General features: G+C 35.8%; 1 protein-coding gene across 4 annotated transcripts in view; it reads left to right on the top strand.

Moving 5' to 3' along the window:
• ZNF280C (zinc finger protein 280C) overlaps positions 1-22581 on the top strand; it is an 87325-nt gene that overhangs the window by 24029 nt on the left and 40715 nt on the right. For all 4 annotated transcript variants that reach the window (XR_008418193.1, XR_002074522.2, XR_008418194.1 and 1 more), the window contains exons 8-14: positions 1058-1228; positions 1374-1483; positions 7497-7717; positions 11417-11574; positions 12232-12332; positions 13097-13243; positions 20076-20207. Coding sequence is in view for 1 of the 4 variants with exons in the window: in XM_019427013.2 (XP_019282558.1) it covers positions 1058-1228; positions 1374-1483; positions 7497-7717; positions 11417-11574; positions 12232-12332; positions 13097-13243; positions 20076-20207 (1040 nt within the window). In the remaining 3 variants the exon portion in view is untranslated. The remainder of the gene's footprint in view (positions 1-1057; positions 1229-1373; positions 1484-7496; positions 7718-11416; positions 11575-12231; positions 12333-13096; positions 13244-20075; positions 20208-22581) is intronic.

Here is a 22581-nt window from a genome sequence, read left to right as displayed (position 1 = left end):
CTTAAAGAATGAAACACATATTTGACAGTGGAGCCCACTAATACAATACTCTCATTTTCTGTTATTTGTCTGTTCTACTGCTTCTCCTATTACTGTACAGTTGGGAGCATTAAAATAGGATGTGCAGTTTTAGAATCTTTATCACAAAGTACAATTGTGTGTTATTTTCTACAGGACTTTTGCTGGGTCTGGTTATAGCCTAAATAGCCCCACTTCTCTTGAAAATACCCTGAATTACATGATTCTTTAGCCTTTAAGGTGATGGTTTTCAAACTCAAAACTGTCTTTAGTAATGAAATCTCCTCTCAAACAAAATTTTATGTAAAAGTCTAATTTCTTTAAAAAGGTAAAAGGAGAGTTTTTCTATCTGATTTGCCTACTATATTCCCTAAGACAAAACCATTAACCTCAGGGGAATACAGTTTGAAAGCCATCATACTTTTTTAAGTTTTTCATATGAATGTGTGAGGTATTATCATTCAGGATTAGTTGTTTGTACTTTGTTCATGGGTTTAAATTACTTGTTTATTCCCTATCAGGTTGTTAATAAGTAGAAAAAGAACTTTTTATGAGTATCTTAAAGGTTTTCTCTAAATTTTTAAAATAAAAGTTGTTTTTGTTTACAAGCCCAAAGGTGTTTAAGTATCTGAAGGTAAATCTGTTTATGGGAACTGAGCTTAGAATGTTCCCTGTGCTTCAACTTTTTTTTTTTTTGCTGAGGATTTTTTTGGTCTGCCTTCTTTTATGTTACCTATTTATATATATTTCTTTATGTGGAAGTATTTTTAGAATTTTCTTGCATAAAAAGTTTATTTCATAAATTGTTCAAATGTATGTAGTTCATAATGACTATTTGTACAATTTCTATCTTGATCATATAAGTTTTGATCATTCTGTATTGTCATTTGTATGCTATAATTCATTTATATTATCTTTAATTTAGCTTCAAAGTATTTTTACTTAAATTTAAATGTAAAGCCATTTTAGTAGCATTTGTAAGCAATGGTCTATATTAAAGTATTTACAAATATTTTCCCCACTATTTAAATCATTGTAGGTATAGATGAAACTCTGCCTATAATAAAACGTTCTTCTACTTCTAAAGTAAACAGTGTTAATCCAAAAAAGCCAAAGACCAGTGAAAGTGGTTCTGACATAAGTCCTTGTGCTTCGTTGTCCTTAACTAACTCTCCTTCGGTGGCATCTTCCCATGTTATGATATCAAAAGGTAAATATGAATCTAGCATGTGAAATAGAAATTATATTACTTATACATAAATTTTAGACATTCTAATGAATTTTTAAACTTTTATTACTGGTTGTTTCACGTTTAAAAAAGAATTTGAGTCACGAAAGTCCTTAATCTGTTTTAGGTACAAATACCTCATCACCTCACTATAAAACTGGAGCGCCTTTTCTAAGATCTTGTCCGAGGTGCAATGTAAAGTTTAATCTTTTGGATCCCTTGAAATATCACATGAAGGTAAAATTTTTTCAAAATTTGAATTTTAAAAATACTGGCAAGTTTCTGAAAACATTAAGGATCGGTCCATTGTAAATGCTCGTTTGTCCGGGTATTTAGATAAGGAATCTTCTCATTGATATTTTCATATAACTTAAGTAAAAATTGATATTCATGATCATTGTCTTTATACAAGATTTAAGAATCTTTCCCAATCATGAAATTTTAAATTTAGCTTATGTGTACTATAGTATATGTATATTGTATTTTACCGGGGGCATTAGAGGATACCAAGTAATCCTTCATTAATTTTATTAGATGTGATAATAGCTTTATCAGCCATAAAATTATCAATAAAAATATCCATTTTCTGGAGCTGGATGATGAAGTAAGGTGAAATTGACAGTGTTTGGGAATTGCTTTAAAACTAAGGATGCTAGACCAAAGCTTTAGATGTTGCTTTTTCTAAGAGATGTGATTGTCATTGATCTCTCTCTGAGGCTTTAGAATATATGAATACATTAAACACAGTGTGTAGTACTTTAAGAAATAGAATAGTCCCGAGTGAGGAGGAGATCTTCCCTACCTCTGACCCCTTTATTATTTTTTTAATGTTTATTTTTGAGAGAGAGAGAGAGAGCTGGGGAGGGGCAGAGAGTGAGATAGAGGATCTGAAGCAGGCTCTGCAGTGTCAACGCAGAGCTGGATGTGGGTGGGACTTGAAATCATGAACCGTGAGATCATGACCTGAGCTGAAGTCGGATGCTTAACCGACTGAGCCATCCAGGCACCCCCCTCCAATCTTTTTAAAGTATTATATCTAGAAGACTGTAAAAAGTCCAGTGTTTCTTTTAGCGACAGCCCTCAGAATGTTTGCAGGTATTGGAGCTTTCCCAGGTGAATCATTTATTTCTCAGATCTTAACATTTCTTTCTCTTCATTTCTGGCATTTTTTTTTAATTTAAAAGTTTTTTAAGATTTATTTGTTTTTGAGAGAGTGCAAGCGGGAAAGAGACAGGGGGACAGAAGATCTGAAGTGGGCTCTGTGCTGACAGCAGCGAGCTCAATGCAGGGCTCGAACTCACGAGCTGTGAGATCATGACCTAAGCCAAAGTTGGATGCACAACTGACTGAGCAACCCAGGTGCCCCTCGTTTCTAGCATTTTACCACTTGCAGGACAAATGTCTATGGCAAATCTCATTTGCAAAACCATTTGCCCCTACCCATGAAATGGTTCATGGGTGGAGGAATCCTCTCCTGCTCCTGGATGGCCTCCAATCGAATTGCTTTATTCAATCCCATTGCTTTATTCAATCCCAAATGGTTCCCAGATAAGTTAGTCCCGTGCGCCACAGCTACCAAGTCACGCAGGGGCTGCAGCCTTTGTCTGATAAGGCCCGCCAGGCCCTGGGCCGAGGCACCCTTAGCCAGCACTCACACACGGTGCTTGAATCTCTGTACATACTATATTTTAACTTCTAATGAAAATAATGTATTGATCAGAATATTTTATTGACTAGGTCATGCCATTCTTCAAACCTCTTGTAAAGCAGACATTTTGTTAGGTGCTTAATCTTTCATGGTACTTAAAAATTCTTTTCTTTAACGTTATTTTTTTTGTCTGGTGATATACGCGTGTCACGTTACTCAATGAAAATCTTAGTCTTGGCATTTTAGTGTTTATTCATCAGGCAGAAACTAATGGTAGAACATTTCATAAGTAATGCATGTTACTAGTTGTTACAGGTTAATTCTAGCTTTATGTTGGTGTAGGAAGCTCTTGAAATTAGGTTTTAGATAATTTTCTTTTTAAAAAAAATGTTCATTTATTTTGAGAGGGAGAAAGAGAGAGTGGAGGAGGGGCAGAGAGACGGGGTAGGGGTGGGGAGAAAGAATCCCAAGTAGGCTCTATGCCCAATGTGAAGCCCGTCCCAGGGCTTAATCTCATGACCATGAGACCATGACCTGAGCTGAAATCAAGAGTCAGATGCTTAACCGACTGAGCCACCTATATTGCAGTGTTCTGTGTTGTCTGTGGAAAGATAGTCTGTAGTCTTGTATGCCCAATATAAATGGCAGGCAGGGGGAAAAGAGGCAAGAAAAAAGGCCATGTAGATTATATTTAGGAAAGACGGGATGAGAAGAGTGCAAGGCAAAGAAGCAACTTAGGAAAAGTTCTTGCTGTTTCAAAGACTGGCAAATTTTTCACTGAAATTCAACATTTTATAAAAAATGTAGAAAGAAGTGTCCTAAAATTCCAAGTACAATCTTTTTTAAAAATTTTTTAACGTTTATTTATTTTTGAGAGACAGAGAGTAGGGGAGGGGCAGAGAGAGAGGGAGACACAGAATCTGAAACAGGTTCTAGGTTCTGAGCTGTCAGCAGAGCCCAGTGCAGGGCTTGAACTCATGAACCATGAGTCATGACCTGAGCCGAAGTCAGATGCTCAACCTACTGAGCCACCCAGGTGCCACTCCAAGTGCAATCTTTATTCTTGGGCAAAACTGTATTTGAATATTGAATATTTGAATATTGGAAATATGGTTATTTCCACCTCCCTGAGTGTGATTCCCGTTAACTGAACTTTGGGTTTTGGTTTTATATGAGAATTAGCTTTTACCAGCATTTTCAGTTTTCCTATCTATGTAATATAGAGATATACTTGATGTTTCTACGTTTTACATTATAGATGGAAAGTGAAAAAAAGGGCTGACTTTTTTAGTTATCCTTGGTTTATTTAATTGGGGGTGGGTGGGTAATATAGTCACATGATTCAAAAAGTGTAAGAAGGTAGATATTCATCATCCCTTACCATCAAGGAAATGCAAATTAGAACTAGAGTGAGATATAACCTCACACCTGCCAGAATGGCTAAAGTCAGCAACAGGTGTTGGCAAGGATGTGGAGAAAAGGGAACTCTCTTGCACTGTTGGTAGGAATGAAAACTGATGCAGCCTCTGTGGTAAATAGTATGGAGGTTCCTCAGAAAGTTAAAAATAGAACTACCCTATGATCCAGCAATCACACTACTGGGTATTTACCCAAAGAATACAAAAATACTAATTCAGAGAGGCACATGCACCTCTATGTTTATAACAGTATTATTTACAGTAGCCAAGATATGGAAGCAGCCCAAGTGTCTATTAATAGATGAATGGGTAAAGAAGATGTGGTATATATACGCAATGGAATATTATTCAGTCATAAAAAATTAAATCTTGCCATTTGCAGTGACATGGATGGAGCTAGAGAGTATAATGCTAAGCAAAATAAGTCAGAGAAAGACAAATTCCATATAGTTTCACTTATATGTGGTATTTAAAAAACAAAACAAATGAGCAAAGGGAAAAAAAGAGAGAGGCAAACCAAGAAACAGACTCTTAATTATAGAGAACAAACTGATACCTACCAGAGGTGAGGATGGGTGAAATAGGTGATGGAGATTAAGGAATGCACTTGTTCTGAGGAGTACCAGGTGTTGTATGTAAGTGTTGAATCACTGTATTTTACCCTGAAACTAATATAACACTGTATGTCTACTAACTTGGATTAAAATAAAAACTTAAATAAAAAAGAATGTATACAGTGAAGAATCCCATCCTGTCTCCTATTTGCCTGGTTCCCAGTATGAGTTGCAAACGAAATAATTTTTTTAATGTTTTGTTTACTTTTGAGGGGTGGGAGGAGCAGAGAGAGAGAGAGAGAGAGGGAGGGAGGGAGGGAGGGAGGGAGGGAGGGAGACCAACAATCCGAAGCAGATCTGAGCTGAGAGCCCAGAGTCCCATGAGGAGCTCAAACTCAGAACCTTGAGATTATGACCTGAGCCCAAGTCGGACGCTTAACCAACTGAGCCACCCAGGAGCCCCAGAATATTTTTTTATTAATTTTTTTATATACTCTTTGACATTCTTTCTGAATGTATAGGCACACGTGAATGTTCTTATTTTTCATATATTTTATACACAAATCATAGCATATTACATATATTTCTTCACTTGAAGAAAGTGGCACACACGTTCTCTAAAATGTAGCTTTTATTCATTGTAGTATTTGTGATTAAAACTATGTGAGGGTTTTACATTTTAGCTTTACATTTTTATATTTCAGTTAAATTTTTATAATATTACAATAAGGATTTCCGTTTTGAAAAAAATGTGAATTTTAGATTATTTGTGGATAATCTTTTGCTGTTATTATACATATGTAGATTGGAATACCACAAAGATAATATTTTCTTCCAAAGGAAGTATTTTAGAGTGTAAATGAAACATCCTATTTATCTAAGGCACATTACTTAGCTTTAAAGTATTATTTCATTTAATCCATAGAAAATTCTTCAGGCTCGATCTTTTTCTCCTTGTTTTATAGCCAATTAATTGGTATAGCTGGGATTCAAACCTCAGTCTCTTTGATGGCAAAGTCCAGGTTCCCACACTTTTCTCTCTGTTTTGAAAATTGTATGGGCTCTTTTCTTGGATGTTACATAGAAACTTGAAAATAAGGGTTGTTATTTGTTTTTAAGAGTATGGAATTTGATAGTTATCAGTCAGTTCTAACATACAAATATGTTATTTAGGTTCCTGTATCTTCATTTATATTCATCTACCTGCTCTGTCATTTTTTTAAGTTTCAAATTAACACTATTTTCTTTGATGTCTTCCAATTCTGTTTTATGGCTGCTGCTATTTAGGATATAGATGGATCTATCTCTTTTAACTTCATTGTGAATGTATCCTATATCATTTTTATAAAGTGTTCCCTTTTTGGCCTGGATTCTATTTTGTTTGACATTTATATTCTTTATCTTTTTATTTTCACCCCTTCCAAAGCACTTTGTTTTTGGTACGTTTCTTGCTTCCACAGAGTTGTTTTTTCTTTTGTGATCCTGTGTGAAATTTCTTTTTTCAGTAGTTGAATTAAACCCACCCATTTGTATTGACAGGATAGATTTAATTGATCTGGTAGGTTTAATTGGTCTTGATTCTGTCACAATTTTTTTGTTGTGTTTTATTTTTCTAAGCTTTTCATTTTGTGGTTGCATTGTGAGTATGTAGTTTGAGTTTTTAGAAAAGTTTATATTTTTGATCTCTAGTTATTCTTAAAGAATTCTTCTAGAGAAACTCCACAACTGCAAATTGTGTATAATAAATGAATTAGTTTTATCTAATTGAAAATTAAAAGTTTATGTATGTAAGTATTCCACATTAGGGTCAGTTTATATGAGGTCTTGGGTTTTTTTTTTTTTTAAGTTTATTTATTTATTTTGAGGGACGCCTGGGTGGCTCAGTTGGTTGAGTGTCCAACTTCTGCCCAGGTCATGATCTTACAGTTTGTAAGTTCCAGCCCCACATCAGGCTCTGTGCTGACAGCTCAGAGCCCAGAGCCTGCTTCAGATTCTGTGTCTCCCTCTCTCTCTGCCCCTCCCCCGCTCACACTCTCTTTCTCTCAAAAATAAATTAAACATTAAAAAAATTTTTTAACTTTATTTACTTATTTTTGAGAGAGAGAGAGACAGAGAGAGAAAGAGCATGCACACTAGTAGGGGAGGGGCAGAGAGAGAATCCCAAGCAGGCAGTGTGGAGCCCGTTGTGGAGCTCAAACCCACAAACTGTGAGATCATGACCTGACTCGAAATCAAGGGTCAGACACTTAACCCACTGAGCCACCCAGGCACTTCTAAGCTATATCATGACAAATATGAAATGAATGACTTTAGGCCAAGGATCAAATTATTATTAAATATTTATATCTGAAAATTTTACTTACAAGGAAAATGGTATTAGATATATAGCTATCCCTGGTCTTAAGGTTTTTAATTTGTTTTTGAAATTATTAAGATATGAGTGTTTATTGTTTGAATTTTTTAGATTATATGAAGAAAGAAGCAAACATTTTGGTGACTCTCTCTCCAGATATATTGCCAAGCATATTTTTACCTAAGCTGGCCCTAGTTATAAACACAGAATCATTTTATGGCACCTAACTTTTTAGAGAGATGTAAATAAAACATACATATATTTTTTTCTCTTTCAGCGTTGTTGTCCAGACATGGTGAATAAATTCTTGGAAATGATTAAAGCAGAACTTATAAATACTGAAAATAAAAATAAGACTGGTGCAGAAAAAGGAAAATTAATTATGTTAGTTAGTGACTTTTACTATGGAAGACACGAAGGAGCTGTCGATGATGAACAGAAGACTTACACAACTTTTAAATGCTTCAGTTGCTTGAAAGTTCTTAAAAATAATATTAGGTATGTAAATATTTGTTACTGTTTCTGTTTGAAAATTGGTATGCTACTGATGTAAATATCGTATCTTTATTTTCCTGTGCTATCCTAGATAAGCAATTTTAACACTTTCTACTAAGAATAAAGGCAGATTATTGTGTCGAAAATCTTTTGTTTTTTATTGTATTTTAGGTGTTTGACACTTAGATCCACTTTGTTGTATTTTTTTAATAAAGCTTAAGAAAGGAAAAAATTTGTTTTAACTTAGAGAAAAATCACATTTGTCTGTATTTATCATTGAACTAGGAATTTTCAATGAGATATTTTTATTGTTTAGCTACTTTTGAATCTACTTTTCCTGTCACAAGAACTACTTCATCCAGTTTGACCTCCTCCATATTAGTCTTATTTAATGCTCTAGTTTTCAATTCATATGTATCATTTTTACCACATTTACCTTGCAGAGAAAGTGATATTTTTAAAATATTTTTTTAATTTTTTTTTATTTTTGAGAGAGAGAGTGCACAAGAGGGGAAGGTGCAGAGAGAGGGGGGGACAGAGGTTCCAAAATGGGCTCCACACTGACAGCAGAGAGCCCGATGCAAGCCCAAACTCACGATCTGTGAGACCATGACCTGAGCTGAAGTCAGACACTCAACCGCCCCTAGAAAGTGATATTTTTTGATGATCTTCTTTTTTTTTTTTATTTAAAAAAAATTTTTTTAACGTTTATTTATTTTTGAGACAGAGAGAGACAGAGCATGAACAGGGGAGGGTCAGAGAGAGGGAGACACAGAATCCGAAACAGGCTCCAGGCTCTGAGCTGTCAGCACAGAGCCCAACTCAGGGCTCGAACTCACGGACCTCGAAATCATGACCTGAGCCGAAGTCAGCCGCTTAACCGGCTGAGCCACTCAGGCGCTCCTGATGATCTTCTTTAGAGAAGTTCCAGTTTATGAAACTTGTCTGCTTTTATTTTATAATTTAACATATTTTAAAAGTAGAGATATAATTCTCGATTTTGAAGATTTATACGTGTATGGTTTAAATTTTAGGAACTTACACTTTGCAGTCTTTGAGTAATATGGCATATTACTGTCATCCTAAGTAAGATAGTAATGAACAAAGTAACAAGCAAGACACACTGACTGGTATTTTTCATTGGGTATGTAGTCTGACATTGTTTTTTTCAACATTTTATTATAAAACTTTCCAAATACTCAGCAAAGTTGAAAGTATTTTACAGTGAACATCTGTATAATTACCACCTTGATTCTACCATTAGCATTTTACCTCACTTGTGTTGCCATGTACCTATTCATCCATAGGCTCCATTTGATGTTTGTGTTTTTTGGGGGGTTTTTTTTGTTTTTTTTTTTTTGTTTTTACTTTTCAGAGTAAATTGCAGGCATCAGTGCACTTCCTTTAGATGTGATACTGATATGTATATATGTGTATATTGTCACACACACATGTATTTGTAAACTTTTAAAAATATTTACCCTTGATAGCTATGCTTTGTAATTAGCATTCTTAAGTATCCTGCAGGTCATTTCTAAGCCTAGTATTTATTTTATTTTCTGATGAATTCTTGGGTCCAAAATGAAGTACCTGGAAAATCCTGAAATGCACTGTAATATAAACCTAAAACAATTATGAATGCTACATTTGTGACAGTGCTTTCTATTCAAAGACCTTTCACATATATGATTCATATGAGTTTTTACATTTCTTTACCTCCTTTTATTAAGCCCTAACAGCCATCAATAGCTAATGGCCAGTAGCTTAACAGAAGAGAATTGTGCTTTGAGATGTAACACTGAAACAATGTTATGATGAGAATTCTGTGACTTCCTTCTATATCTTTACCATTTTTACAATAAAATACATCAGAAAATAATAGTGAATTTGGTCAAATGCATAGGAAAGCGGTTCACTGTTTAAGTATTTAACTTATTATAGTTAAATGTTAGGCATGTGATACTGGAAGTTCTTTCAGCAACAGCCTTTTGGTTTTTCCTTTAAGATTGGCCTGTTTAATATTAAACATGAAATTTCCTTTTTTGCTTCATTTCAAAAGACTGGTTATAGATTTCTAGATTATCAGAATATCTAGAAATTTTAAGCTAACCATATTTTATAACACTTAGAAATCTTGTAAGATTTTTGTCATATTGTTTAGTAAATAAAACCTGAACAGTTAACCAAAGATGTTGTAGATGTTAAATAACATTTTACCTTAACAGTAAATCTAGGATGGCAAATTGATGGTTTTAGAGGGTGATAGAAGTGAATAGGTCAAGATTTCTACTCTCTGCCCTGTCAAGATATTGTAGGATTTTTTTTCTACATTAAGTGTTACCAAAACCAGTTAGGGCTATTTTATTCTGAGAATGGCTTTGTGAGGTGGTTACTTTTTTCCACATCTCCATCTCCTGGCTTGAGAAATGTGCACTGCAGATGGGGGCAGTGGAATAATTGAGAGATAGCTAGTTAACAGATCACTTTATGCAGGTAGATTGTACTACTTAAAAGTTATAAGCTGAAAGTTTAATGGCTCATGACCTTTATATGTAAATATTTAGGCAAAACTTGGATTTTTAAAAATAGATTTTAATAAAGATGATGTTAAAATTAAAGAAGGGGGAAGGGGGGCTGCTGGCTGGCTCAGTTGCCAGAGTATGTGATTCTTGATCTCAGGGTCGTGAGTTCAAGCCTCACATTGGGCATAGAGCCTACTTAAAAAAAGGAGGAAAAAATATGTCAAGGTGTACTATAAGCAGGACGTGTCAGAAGATAAATGTTAAAACCTCCATATTATGATTGCTATCTAGGCTGATGATATCATCACTTCAAGATTGTATCCTTTGGGGACTCATAATGAGTAACTGTTAATATTTGGCTCTGTATTAAAATTGTTAACGTGATTGAATAGCTTTACTTTGAAATTCAGTAAAAAGTTTCAGTGAGCCTTCTGAAATAGATCTGCCTTTTTATATTGTACTCTCTGCCATCGAAGGTCATAGTTTCCTTCTCGTAAGAAACCTATTAGGGAACCTGACATAGCAGAATGTAAAAAATGAACTGTGCTACAGGGGGCATGGCCTGCGGGTCAAAATGAAGTGTTTGTGCTAATAGTAAACCACTATCATGAAATAAAACAAGATGTTCTTGTAATTACGAAAAGCTCTTGTAATTATAGGTATTAAAATTGCTACTACATGCATTTACAAACCAAAACACAAATAAAAATACTAATTTGTCTTTTAAGCAGCTGAAACCTATTGTATGTCTTTAAGACCTTTAAAAGACTTCTCTCTGGCTCCGTAGCCGCTTTTGGTGATAGGGTTTTCTCTCTTTATGTATTTAATGTATTTAAAATGGAAATAGTATTTCATGTATGGAAAAGAAGCCTGTTGTTTTTCTTTACAAACTTTTTAAAATCTGAATGAACGATGAAGGCTTGTAGCAAAGTAGTGGTATTTCATATGAACTACATTAATGGATGATTCTCAAACAAAGATGCAGAGAGAAATGTTTACTGGGCCACCTAATGAAAGTGATTATTTAAAGTGCACACTTTTCTAGAAGCCTTTAAGGCTTTGCAGATACTACTTTGAGTAATATAACTATATTTTTAACATTTAAGTTCAAATACTTATCTGTGAGTTTTTTCCTTGGTTATAAATCTGAATATTTGCATCTATTGACAATCATTTATAGGTTTATGAACCACATGAAACACCATCTGGAACTTGAGAAGCAGAACAGCGAGAGCTGGGAAAACCATACTACCTGCCAGCACTGCTACCGTCAGTATCCCACACCGTTCCAGTTGCAGTGTCACATCGAGAGCACACACACTCCGCATGAGTTTTCTAGTAAGTCACCATTTTGCCGAAGTCGTGAACATCCATGACTTTGGTTATCTAAGCTCTGAGGACTCCTTACGATTTCTGATGAGAAACGTAAGAAAAAGAAATAGACTTTGGATTGTGGGCACAGTTGAAAATCAAGTTTTAACGTGTATAAACTCTTCGCTAGAATTGCTTTCTAAAACTGAAGTCTTGTAAATAGAAACTTCCTTTGCATAATTCGTGCATCGTACATAGGGGGCTAATGTTAGAAAATTCGGATGCCCCAGTTTGCAATTATGGAATCAATGGCCTTGATTTACACCCTAATAAGAAAAGTAACTGCGATGATAGTTAAAAATCATGGAGTCTGGAGTTAGCTAGGATTTAAATTCCAGTTCTGCATCTTAATATAGCTGTTAAGACCTCCGGCAAGTTACTTAATCTTTCTGTGCCTCAGGTCCCTCATCTGGAAAATGGGGATAAAAATCGCAGTACCTCTCTCAGTGACGGCATATAAGTAAAGTCCATAGAACAGTGTTACAGAGTTAACAACTCTAGAACCGTTGGAACCACCATCACTATTACTATTACTGTTATTATTGCCATTGTTATGGGTATACAAAATGCATCTTTTATTTCTATACATCCTTAAAATGGTGTAATTGTTTTCTCCACTTTCAGCTATTTGCAAAATCTGTGAATTATCATTTGAAACCGAACATGCTCTTTTGCAACATATGAAGGACACTCATAAACCCGGTGAAATGCCATATATTTGCCAGGTACACATTTTATCATGTACTTAGGTTTTTGTTTTACTTTCACGTGCCACAAAATCATATTCTGTTGCTCTTATTAACTGTTTGAATAAAACGAGTTACTAAAATTGAAGACACTCTTCAATAATGGAAACTCCATTGATGTAACTCATATGCATGGGCAATGGTGGCTTGGACTTTGTAGGCCATAGTTTACTGACTCCTGGACTAGACAAACAAAATGCCCTGCTGCAGAAAGACACATGTATGGATTTTCTTACCATGTAGAGAAGAATATAGATATGACAGAGAAATAAGAAATGCTATTAGTTATGGGGAACTCAACTAAATGCTTTGAGACCAGTATTTTTCCAGAATTTGAAATGGTTCCCAATCAGATAGCAAGATAAATTGCCTCTGTCATAGCCTGGGTGCCATTTAAAACCCAAAGAAGAGAATACTCTATTTTATATAGCAGGAAAAACTTTCTAGGACAAGAGGTGTCAAAATTTGGAAATTCAAACAAGATAGGGGGGCAGTAGGTCTGAAAAAAAAGAAGAAAATCTGGTTATATTTAGGAATATATCCCCAAACTTTGAAAGATAATTTTTGTGTCAAAGATTATACTTATTATTTGCAGTAATAGAATTCTTGGTTGTATACGCAGCAGAGCTGAATTAGCGTTTCATAATATTCCTCTAAATAAATGACTCATCATTACTACTTTGATGTAATTGCATGTCCGTTATAAACTTTCAAGTTAAATTAAACCTTCTTTATATTTCTAGGTTTGCCAGTTTAGATCTTCAACATTTTCCGATGTAGAGAATCATTTTAGAGCATCCCATGAAAACACTAAGAACTTGCTGTGTCCATTTTGCCTCAAAGTTAGTAAAATGGCAACTCCCTACATGAATCATTACATGAAGCATCAGGTGAGATTTAGCAGTTATTTGTTCATTTTGTCTTAGTAAAAAGGCGTGTGCGTGTATATATGTATGTATGTGCACATATATGTATGCATATGTATATATACGTATATGCATATATGTATACACACACACACACACACCTTAGAGCATTGGTTAGATTTGTTCTAAAAGGAAAGTTAAGTGGTTCCAAATGACATGATTAATTTACAATTTATGCTGAATTACTTGTGAAATTTCCACTCCTTATCTCTGTCCACTTCCTATTGGTGGTGAGGCTCTTGAATAGAGAGAGTTCTGAGGTAGAAATGGGAGGCCTAGAGCAGAGGGGAAGAGGGAAGATGAGGGAAATATTGAAGTTGAATATTTCAGGGGTCTACAAGTGGTGAAAACAGGAATGATTTTAAAGGTAGTGAATCAAGAGCAGGGAAAAGGGTATTTTTGAACTGAGAAAGATAAGCTTGAGGACTCCATTTTTTTTTCTCCTTCTCCAAACTTCATTTCTACTTTCTAGCTCAGTTTTTATTATGAAAAGACATGTGGTTGTCTTAGCAACCTAGAATGGTCTTTTGTAGCAGCCAGTGACAAAGGAAATAGCAATGACACTTGTTTCTAGATATGTGAACTCTTCCAGAGGACTATATTTAGGTTAGAACTTGTTTCCTAGATGACTTTTGCCAGTTTAGCTTTGTCATTTCTGGGATACCAGTGTTAGTGCTGGCACCTTTCCCTTGAATTCTCAGTTTATTCTTGCTGGGTCTTTTCCTGACACAATTAGACCATCCTTTATTTAGGCTGAAAACTTTGATGAGACAGTAAACCTATTCTTTTTTTTTTAATGTTTATTGATTTATTTTTGAGAGTGGGGGGAGGGGCAGAGAGAGGGAATGAGAATCCCAAGCAGGCTTTGTCAGCTGTCAGCACAGAACCCAGTACGGGTCCTGAACTCATGAACTACGAGATCATGACCTGAGCCGAAATTAAGAGTCAGACACTTAACTCGACTGAGCCACCCAGGCACCTTTAAACAGTAAGTCTATTCTTGAGTGTTTGAAAGAGCAGTGGTACCTTTGCCAAAATTAGAAGTCAACGAGTTTACCAAATGCAATTATGTGATCGAGTTTTGTCTCCTCACTCATAAGCTCATTACATTGTCTTATTATTGATTGCGTTGTCATGGCCAATTTACTCAGCACTGGTTTTCTCAGCATTGTCTACTCAGTATTGTTTTCAGTTCCACTCATTAAATGACCATGAAATCAACTTGTACTTGTTAATTGAAAAAAAGTATAAAAAGTAGAATACCCAAATATATTCAGGATCACCTGTGTCATGACTGGGATGGTTCCAACATGCTGGGTATGCCATCTCACCCTTAAGAACCTGTGGCAAAATCTTTCTTTTTTAAAAAAAATTTACATTTTTAAAATTTATTTTTGACAGAGACAGAGACAGAGCACAAGTGGGGGAGGGGCAGAGAGAGAGGGAGACACAGAATCCAAAGCAGGCTCCAGGCTCTGAGCCCGATGTGGGGCTCGAACTCACAAACTGTGAGATCATGACCTGAGCTGAAGTCAGACGCTTCACCGACTAAGCCACCCAGGTGCCCCCCGGCAAAATCTTTCTATTCTAGAGTTTCCCAGGAGTGTTCCATCAGGTGTTAATAGATGTTCCACTCTAAAATTGCTCCTGGAAAAAGAAGTTCCGTAATTGGCTGGATTTACAAAATTAACAATTTTTTGTTTATGTTTAAAAATAGAGCTTTTAATATGCTAGAAAACCTTATAAATCCCCAAGGAAGGGATATTGTCTATATTGTTCCCAAAATTTATTTAATCCTTTATTTGCGCAATGCCTACTAACATTTCTTGAGGAATAGTTTGGAAAACACTGGTCTTGGTGCTTTATTTCATGTTTTGACCTTTGATTTTGAAAGGAAGAATGAGATGTAAAACAGTAGCTCTAACTATTTCATTATGAAGCTTTTAACATAATTCTTCCTACCATGCTTTACTAATCTCCAGAGTGAGGTACAGATGCAGAGGAAGTAAGAATGTCCTTAGAAAGGTAAAGAGATGGATGGGCCTGCCATGTGGACTACGTCTCTTAAGTGGTTTACCTGGTCTATAGTCACTCTTCATACCCTAAATTGTATGCCTTATCTTGCCATGTATATAGGAAAGAGTTGACCCAGCAGGTCTGCGTTGTTCAAATCATGTACATTTTCAGAAGGGTCTGTTTGCATATTGGCATAATTAGCCCGTGGCTAACTCCAGGAAATTGAGCCTTTGTTATTAATTGATGAGTGTTTTACATGCCTAGGACCTTGAGCCACATTGTGCCAGCTTTTCTAGATCATTTGTACAAAGATATGATTATGGTGAACACCTGCTTTTCTTCTGGGAGCCTGAAGATTTGGTGACTGAACCCTTTAAAAAAAATAAACCTGGCTTCTGGTGACTGAACCCTGTAAAAAGAACAAACCTAGCTTCTTAGACTCAAGAGAGCTTTCCTCGTAAAAAGCACTTCATACGTATTGCTGCAGTTAGTTGCCGGGGGATTGATTAAACGTGTCCTATGCAGCTTGTTGGGAGAGTGCACTTGGAAACTGGTGCCAATATCCTCCAAACTCCACCCAATGCATTTTTCTTCCTTTATTAATCCTGTTCTGTATCCTTTCACTGTAATAATTGTGTCTATGAGTATAACAATTTCTAAATCCTGTAAGTTCTTCTGCATCATCAAGCCTGGGAGTAGTCTTAAGGACTTGGTGCCCAATATTTGTGAGTTTGGAGTACCTAAGAGGTAGCCAGTGAGCAGTCAACAGAGGAAAGAGTCTAATAATAGGATCATCAAGAGTTTTTCAAAGTACTTTCAGTTTATGCAGTTGTTCACAAAAGACTCAAAAACCATAGCTGAGCAGAATTATAAACTTGTAATTGAGCTAACATTAGTGTGATTTTAGATAATAGGAATTATTGAATCTGTGGCTCATTTTATTCTTTTTGAAGACTTTGGTTGTAACCTTTTCCTAAAAAGAATATATTAGTATGTCTTAAGTGATTTTAAGAGCTATCGATATGGTTTGTACAACTTTTAAGAAAGGATGAAGGATTTCATATGTTAGATATTCTTATTAAATCTTTATAGAAATAACAAGTAGCTAATATATACTAATCACTTGTTGTATGGCAGTCACAGTGTTTTTACTTGCATTATTTTCTTCAATCCTCACAAACATCCTACAAAGCAGGTATGGTCATTTTCATTTCATAAATGAGGAAATAAAGCTTTATAGACAGTAAGTTACTTTGCCCAGTGCCACATTCCCTAATAAATGGCAGAGCCAAAAATTGACTTAGAGCCCAAGGTTTTACCATAGAGTCATATCCTTTACCAACATTAGGTCTAAAAGCAGATATTACAGATAGTCAGAATTAGCCTTGAAAATTCCTCAAATCACCTAAACAATATAGTATGTTTGTCAGAAAGTTCAACGCAGACGGGTAATTCTCTATCCTTGGAATAGATCACCAATTTTTTGGTTGAACATCATATTATTTAAAACTGTACTGTATTATCCTTTTTTTTTTTTTTTAAGTAGGCTTCATGCCCAGCGCGGAGCCCAATGCGGGGCTTGAACTCACGACCCTGAGATCAAGACCTGAGCTGAGATCAAGAGTCAGACGGTTAACCGACTGAGCCACCCAGGCGTCCCTCTGTATTATTCTCCTTACCACATCTCAAGCATATATGCATAAGAGAGATATGCAAGACTCGAGTCCAACTAAGGGAATAGTAGATTAATGTCTCCCATCCCAGGGCTCTGGGCAAATGCTCATTGAATGGCATGGCAGACATTTTGAACTAGTTAAATTGTGCCTGCTTCTCATGTGCATGCTCCTTCAGTCTCTTGCTGTCTTCCTCGTTATTTATTTAACAAATACTTATTGAGTGCTTAATATATGCCAGGGACTGTTTAACAGAAGTGAACAAAACAGTTTGTGCTCTCTGGAATTTGCATGGTAGTGGAGAAAGAGTATGTGTATTATGTCTGAATGTAAATGTATGCCAGCTGGTGATAAGTACCATGGGAAGAAAACATGTGAGGTTAGGGAGTGCCAGGGCTTAGGAGGTGAAGGAAGCCATTTCTGTTTTTATATGGGATGGTCAAAGAGGGCCTCTCCAAAGGACATAAGAGAGTTAGCTATGTGGATATCTGAGAGAGGATATTTCAAGGAGAGGGAATAGTAAGTAGGCAGAGAGGTGAGCACCTATCTAGATGTCCAAGGAACAGCAAGGGGCCCGTGTGGCTGGAGCATGGCAAACAAGTGGGAGGGAGAGTAGGTTGAAATGAGACTGTAGCAACAGAATGCAGAGTAAATGGCGTAGGGTCTTGTGAGCCAGAGTTAGGATTTGGATGTGGTGTGGAAAACCATTGGAAGCTTTAAGCATGTGAGAGATCACTCTGGCAGCTATAGAGAGAATAGACTGTTAGGAGGAAAGGGTGGGAACAAGGAGAAGGTAGGAGGCTATTGGAAAAGTCCAGGTGAGTGGCTTGGACTGACATGGTAGCTGAACAGGTGATAAAAAGTGGAAAGATTGTTTTTGAAGGTAGAGCTGACAGGTTTTATTAATGGGTTGGTGGATGTGGGGTGTGAAAGAAAGGCATGAATTAAGTGTAACTGAGTTCTTTTGTCCTGAGCCACTGCAAGAATGGTGTTCCCATACACTGAGATATTGGGAAGACTAGAGAAGGAACAGGTTTTTTTTTTTTTTTTGCAGGGTGGATGGGGGAAAATCTAGAGTTCAGTTTTGTTTATGTTGATTTGAAATGACTGTTAAATATCAAGTAGTGATGTCAAGTAGGCAGTTGGATGGATGCTGTTTAAAATCATGAAACTGGATGAGGTATATGCACAGGTAGAGAAAAGGTTTCTAGGAATTGTACTCTGGGGAATTTTCTACCTGTCCTGTAACCTTGCTATCTGTTTCTTGACTGGGATCTTTTTCCCTCTTTCCTTCTTTCTCTTGAACACATGTTAGGTGAATCTGTTTACATTGCCTATACCTAGGATATGATCCAATGCACCATACTTCTAAAATTGTCTTAAAAATGAAACTAAAATAGTAATACAAACATTATATTTATATATTGCTTTGAAGTTTTTTCAGAACTTTTATTTATCAAATGCCTGCTGTACACCAGTAACCACTAGCTACTTACACATGTTAACTCATTTGCTTTTCCTAAATAATTATGCTTTACATGAAACTAGTGATGGGCCTGTGGAAATACACCTTTGGAGAAAACATTCTTTTGCATTTGTATGTTGTTCTAAATTTACCTATAAATATAGAATATATTTTTTAATTAATGAAAGCATATACATAAAGATTGCAGTTGATAATGTGTAATAGAAAGAACATCAACTAGCTATGAGCAAATGACTTAGATCTCTCTTGGGTCCTATTTCCCATTGATAAAAAAATAATAGGCCTAAGTTTGAGAAGGGATGTAGTCAAGGGGTTCTCTGACAGTAGATTGGGATCAATTGTTCTCATTTGTGCTTCTGTAGCCATACTGGCCAGTATCACAGCCACTAGCCATCTGTGCCTACTTAAATTAAGTAAAATTAAGTAAAATTGAAAAATCAGTTCCTGTGTTGAACTTTTTACAGTTCAGGTGGTCAGTAACAACATGTGGCTGGTGAATACCATACTGGACAGTGCAACTATGTAATGTTATCAGACACTGTAGAAAGTTCTGCTGGACAACACTGCTTTATACAATCATTTCTGTAACAGAACTTTTGGAGGGGATGTCTGGTTAAATTTGTTTTGGTTTTAGGAAGTTCAAATCTTTTAAAATGTTTACTTATTTTGAGAGACAGAGAGAGAAAACATGAGTGGGGGAGGGGCACAGAGAGAGGGAGACAGAATGTCAAACAGGCTCCTCCACACTGTCAGCACAGAACCTGATGCAGGCTTGATCTCACAAACCACGAGATCATGACCTGAGCTGAAATCAAGAGTTGGACCCTTAACTGACTGAGTCACCCAGGTGCTCATAGAAAGCTCAATTGTTTTTGTGAAACAAATAGAAATGTAAAAAATTGGGACACCTGAGGGGTTCAACTGGTTAAGTGTCTGACTCTTGATTTCGGCTCAGGTCTTGATCTCGAGGTTCGTGAGATCAAACCCCACATCGGGCTCTGCACTGACAGCACGGAGCCTGCTTGGGATTCCCTGACCACCCCGCCCCCATCCCCACCTTCTGTCTCTCAAAAAAATAAATAACATTAAAAAAAGAAATTTTAAAAATTAAAAATAACTTCACCTTTTCTAGGATAAAAATATAGTATAACTCATTTTCACTGTATCGTGTGCTTGAATGGTTTATACTTAAATTTATAATTAAAAAAGCTTTCACACTACAAAGGTATAGGACTTGTCACATTTGAACCTAACTGATAATAGCTTTTGTTTTGATTGCCTATATGGCAATAAATACTTATTTTAAAGATTTCATTTTTAAGTAATCTCTACACCCAGTGTGGGGCTCAAACTTTTAAACCCTGAAATCAAGAGTTGCCATGTGTTACCAACTGAGCAGCCAGGTGCCCCACAAATACTTTTGAAATACAAATACTAATGCAAGCAGTGTTCTTGAAAAAAAATGAAAGAATATTCTGGCATTGTTTATGATGGGATATAGTAAAATACTGGTTTATAAAAATTATTTAGCTATTACAATTAAGAGTAATTTCAGATTCCAGGATTTGTGGTGATAGAAGTTATTATTTCTCATAGTATTTTTAATGTTTCTTATAAACAGAAAAAAGGAGTTCATCGTTGTACCAAGTGCAGACTACAATTTTTGACCTGCAAAGAGAAACTGGATCACAAGACCCAGCATCGGACATTTATAAAGCCTAAAGAGCTAGAAGGATTGCCTCCTGGTACAAAAGTGAGTTTTAGATATGTTTTATTTTAACATTTTGTGTGATAGTAGAAGTAAATTCCTGCCTGGTTTTGTTTTAAATGTCTATTTATTTATTTTTAGAGAGAGAGCACAAGCAGGGGAGAGGGGCAGAGAGAGGGGGAGAGAAAGAGAATCCCAAGCAGGCTCCAAGCAGCATGGAGCCCAACACGGGGCTTGATCTCACAACCACGAGATCACGACATGAGCCGATATTGAGTCAGTGACTGAGCCACCTGGGCACCCCAGATTTTATTTTCAAGTAATCTCTATACCCAATGTGGGGCTCGAACTTACAACCCTGAGATCAAGAGTCACACTGAGCCAACCAGGTGCCCCCTGCCTGGGTTTATCTATTGACTATAATATTAAAAATTAACTTCTGCTTGTCATTAAGATATAAGTTTAGGTTTTACCATTGTTTTGCTTGGAAAGAAACCTATCCTTTTTTTTTTTTTTTTTTTTTTTTTTTTTTTTTTTTTTTTTTTTACTTAATTGACATGTGCTATGTTGGAGCATATTCCTATGTAGTGAGTGCAACTAGATTAACCATAGGCTGTGTCAGTGAGTTGTTTCAATATTTTATAGGCTGTTTCTGAGTTCTTCCAGTTGGCAGCATATATGTCTGCTTTAGCTGCTAGACTGTAAGGTTAGGAATCCTCTTTAATTTATCTTTGTGTCCCCAGCATCTGTCATAGTGCCTTGAATGCCATACTTTGTTGAAGTTGGTATTACTGAATCTACTCTCAGAAAAGCATCGCTCCTCAATAGCATTGCTGTCTTAAGTGAGCAAACATACATATCTGACTACAAAACTTCCTTTTCCCTATTTGTCTTATGTACACCTGTTTTTCTCTGACTTCTTATGTAAGTAAAGTCACCTCTTGATTATTTGCTCTGGTAGAAGGATACATAATCCAAAGTGAAATAATTCCCAAACATTTATATTGGCTTTGAGTGCTTACCTTTGAATGTAAGTATGTCCACTATTTGAATTAATTAAAAAATGTAAAGCAGTGCTCTGAAGATCTAGAGTGAAAGAAGCTATCCAGTATCCTTACCTATAATCCATTCATTCCATGCTGGGACTAGACATGCAGAAGACTAGTATAAGCAGTACAGTCCTTTCCCGTATCTTCTCTTATTAATAATTAATAATAATAACAAGTGTATCATGATATCGTCATCATCATCATAGTAATAGGTGTCTTGTAACACTTTAGAATTAAGCTTTCTGTGTGATTTTTTGTACATTCTATTATTTAATAACAATTTAGTGAGGTAGACAAGACAGGTATTATTTCCATTTTATAAATGAGGAGGCTTAAAGAGGATAAATTACTTACTCAAGGTCAAATGGCTAGCAAGAGGTAGTATTGAGATTTAACCTGGGTCTTTTGACCCCTAATTCAGTGCTTTTTGTATGATACCAGGTCACATGTATTTCAAAGGACTTCCTCATTGGCTGGTCCTCAAGTACATGGGAGTAGTATAGTCAAGTGATTAAAGAGAATGTTAATAGGCAACTGTGTTTTCCATTATTAATCAGTGGGTATAACCGAACATCACCTTTTTTGAACACTAAATGATAAATGTTATGTTAGTTCCCTTTAGGGAAATTCTGAATATTTTCAAACTCTTCATTCTGTATAATTAATTGATGTAACCTCCACAATAACCTTTGGAATTATAAATCCTGACCAATGAACCTCCAGATAGAGCAGGTCACATTTACTGGAGATCTGTTTTATAGTTACCAAAGAGTAATGCAGGGCTTTCCAAGGTTATTATTTCTGGTTTTGAGATTTAAATTTTGACTTCTGTGTTTGTGAAAGCTACTTAGTTGTATCAGAGAATAAAATAGACATGGAATGTGCTTTTTTTGATATTCATATAATTTGCACTAACTCCTAATTATCCGTTAATATCTGTTAACATAGAAACGCTATCAATACAAAACTGCAATTTACAACAGTAAATAAATAATGAGGTAAATGTCATTTAATTGGTATGACCATTTAGAATAAATGGGATACTTAACTGATTGTAGTTTATATTTACCATTTTCAAAATAATGATATTTAAATTTTGAACTGCAGTGATTTTTTGGTAAAACAGCTTTATTGAGATATAATTCAGTGGTTTTTAGCATATTCACAGAGTTGTGCAAACATCACTATGACCCATTTTTGAACATTTTTGTCACCCCCAAAAAAAACCCTATAGCTGTTAGGAGTCACTCCCTATTTCCCCTCCACCAGCCCTAGGCAAACTTTACTTTCTGTTCCTATGGATTTTCCTATTCTGGACATTTCATAAAAATGGAATCATATAGGGGCCCCTGGGTGGCTCAGTCAGTTTT

The sequence above is a fragment of the Panthera pardus genome, unplaced genomic scaffold, assembly GCF_024362965.1.
Source record: "Panthera pardus isolate Hobbes unplaced genomic scaffold, ASM2436296v1 HiC_scaffold_27, whole genome shotgun sequence".
In the NCBI taxonomy this organism is placed as follows: Eukaryota; Metazoa; Chordata; class Mammalia; order Carnivora; family Felidae; genus Panthera; species Panthera pardus.
Note: the sequence above shows the minus strand (reverse complement) of the source record. Positions and strands in the feature narration are given on the sequence as shown.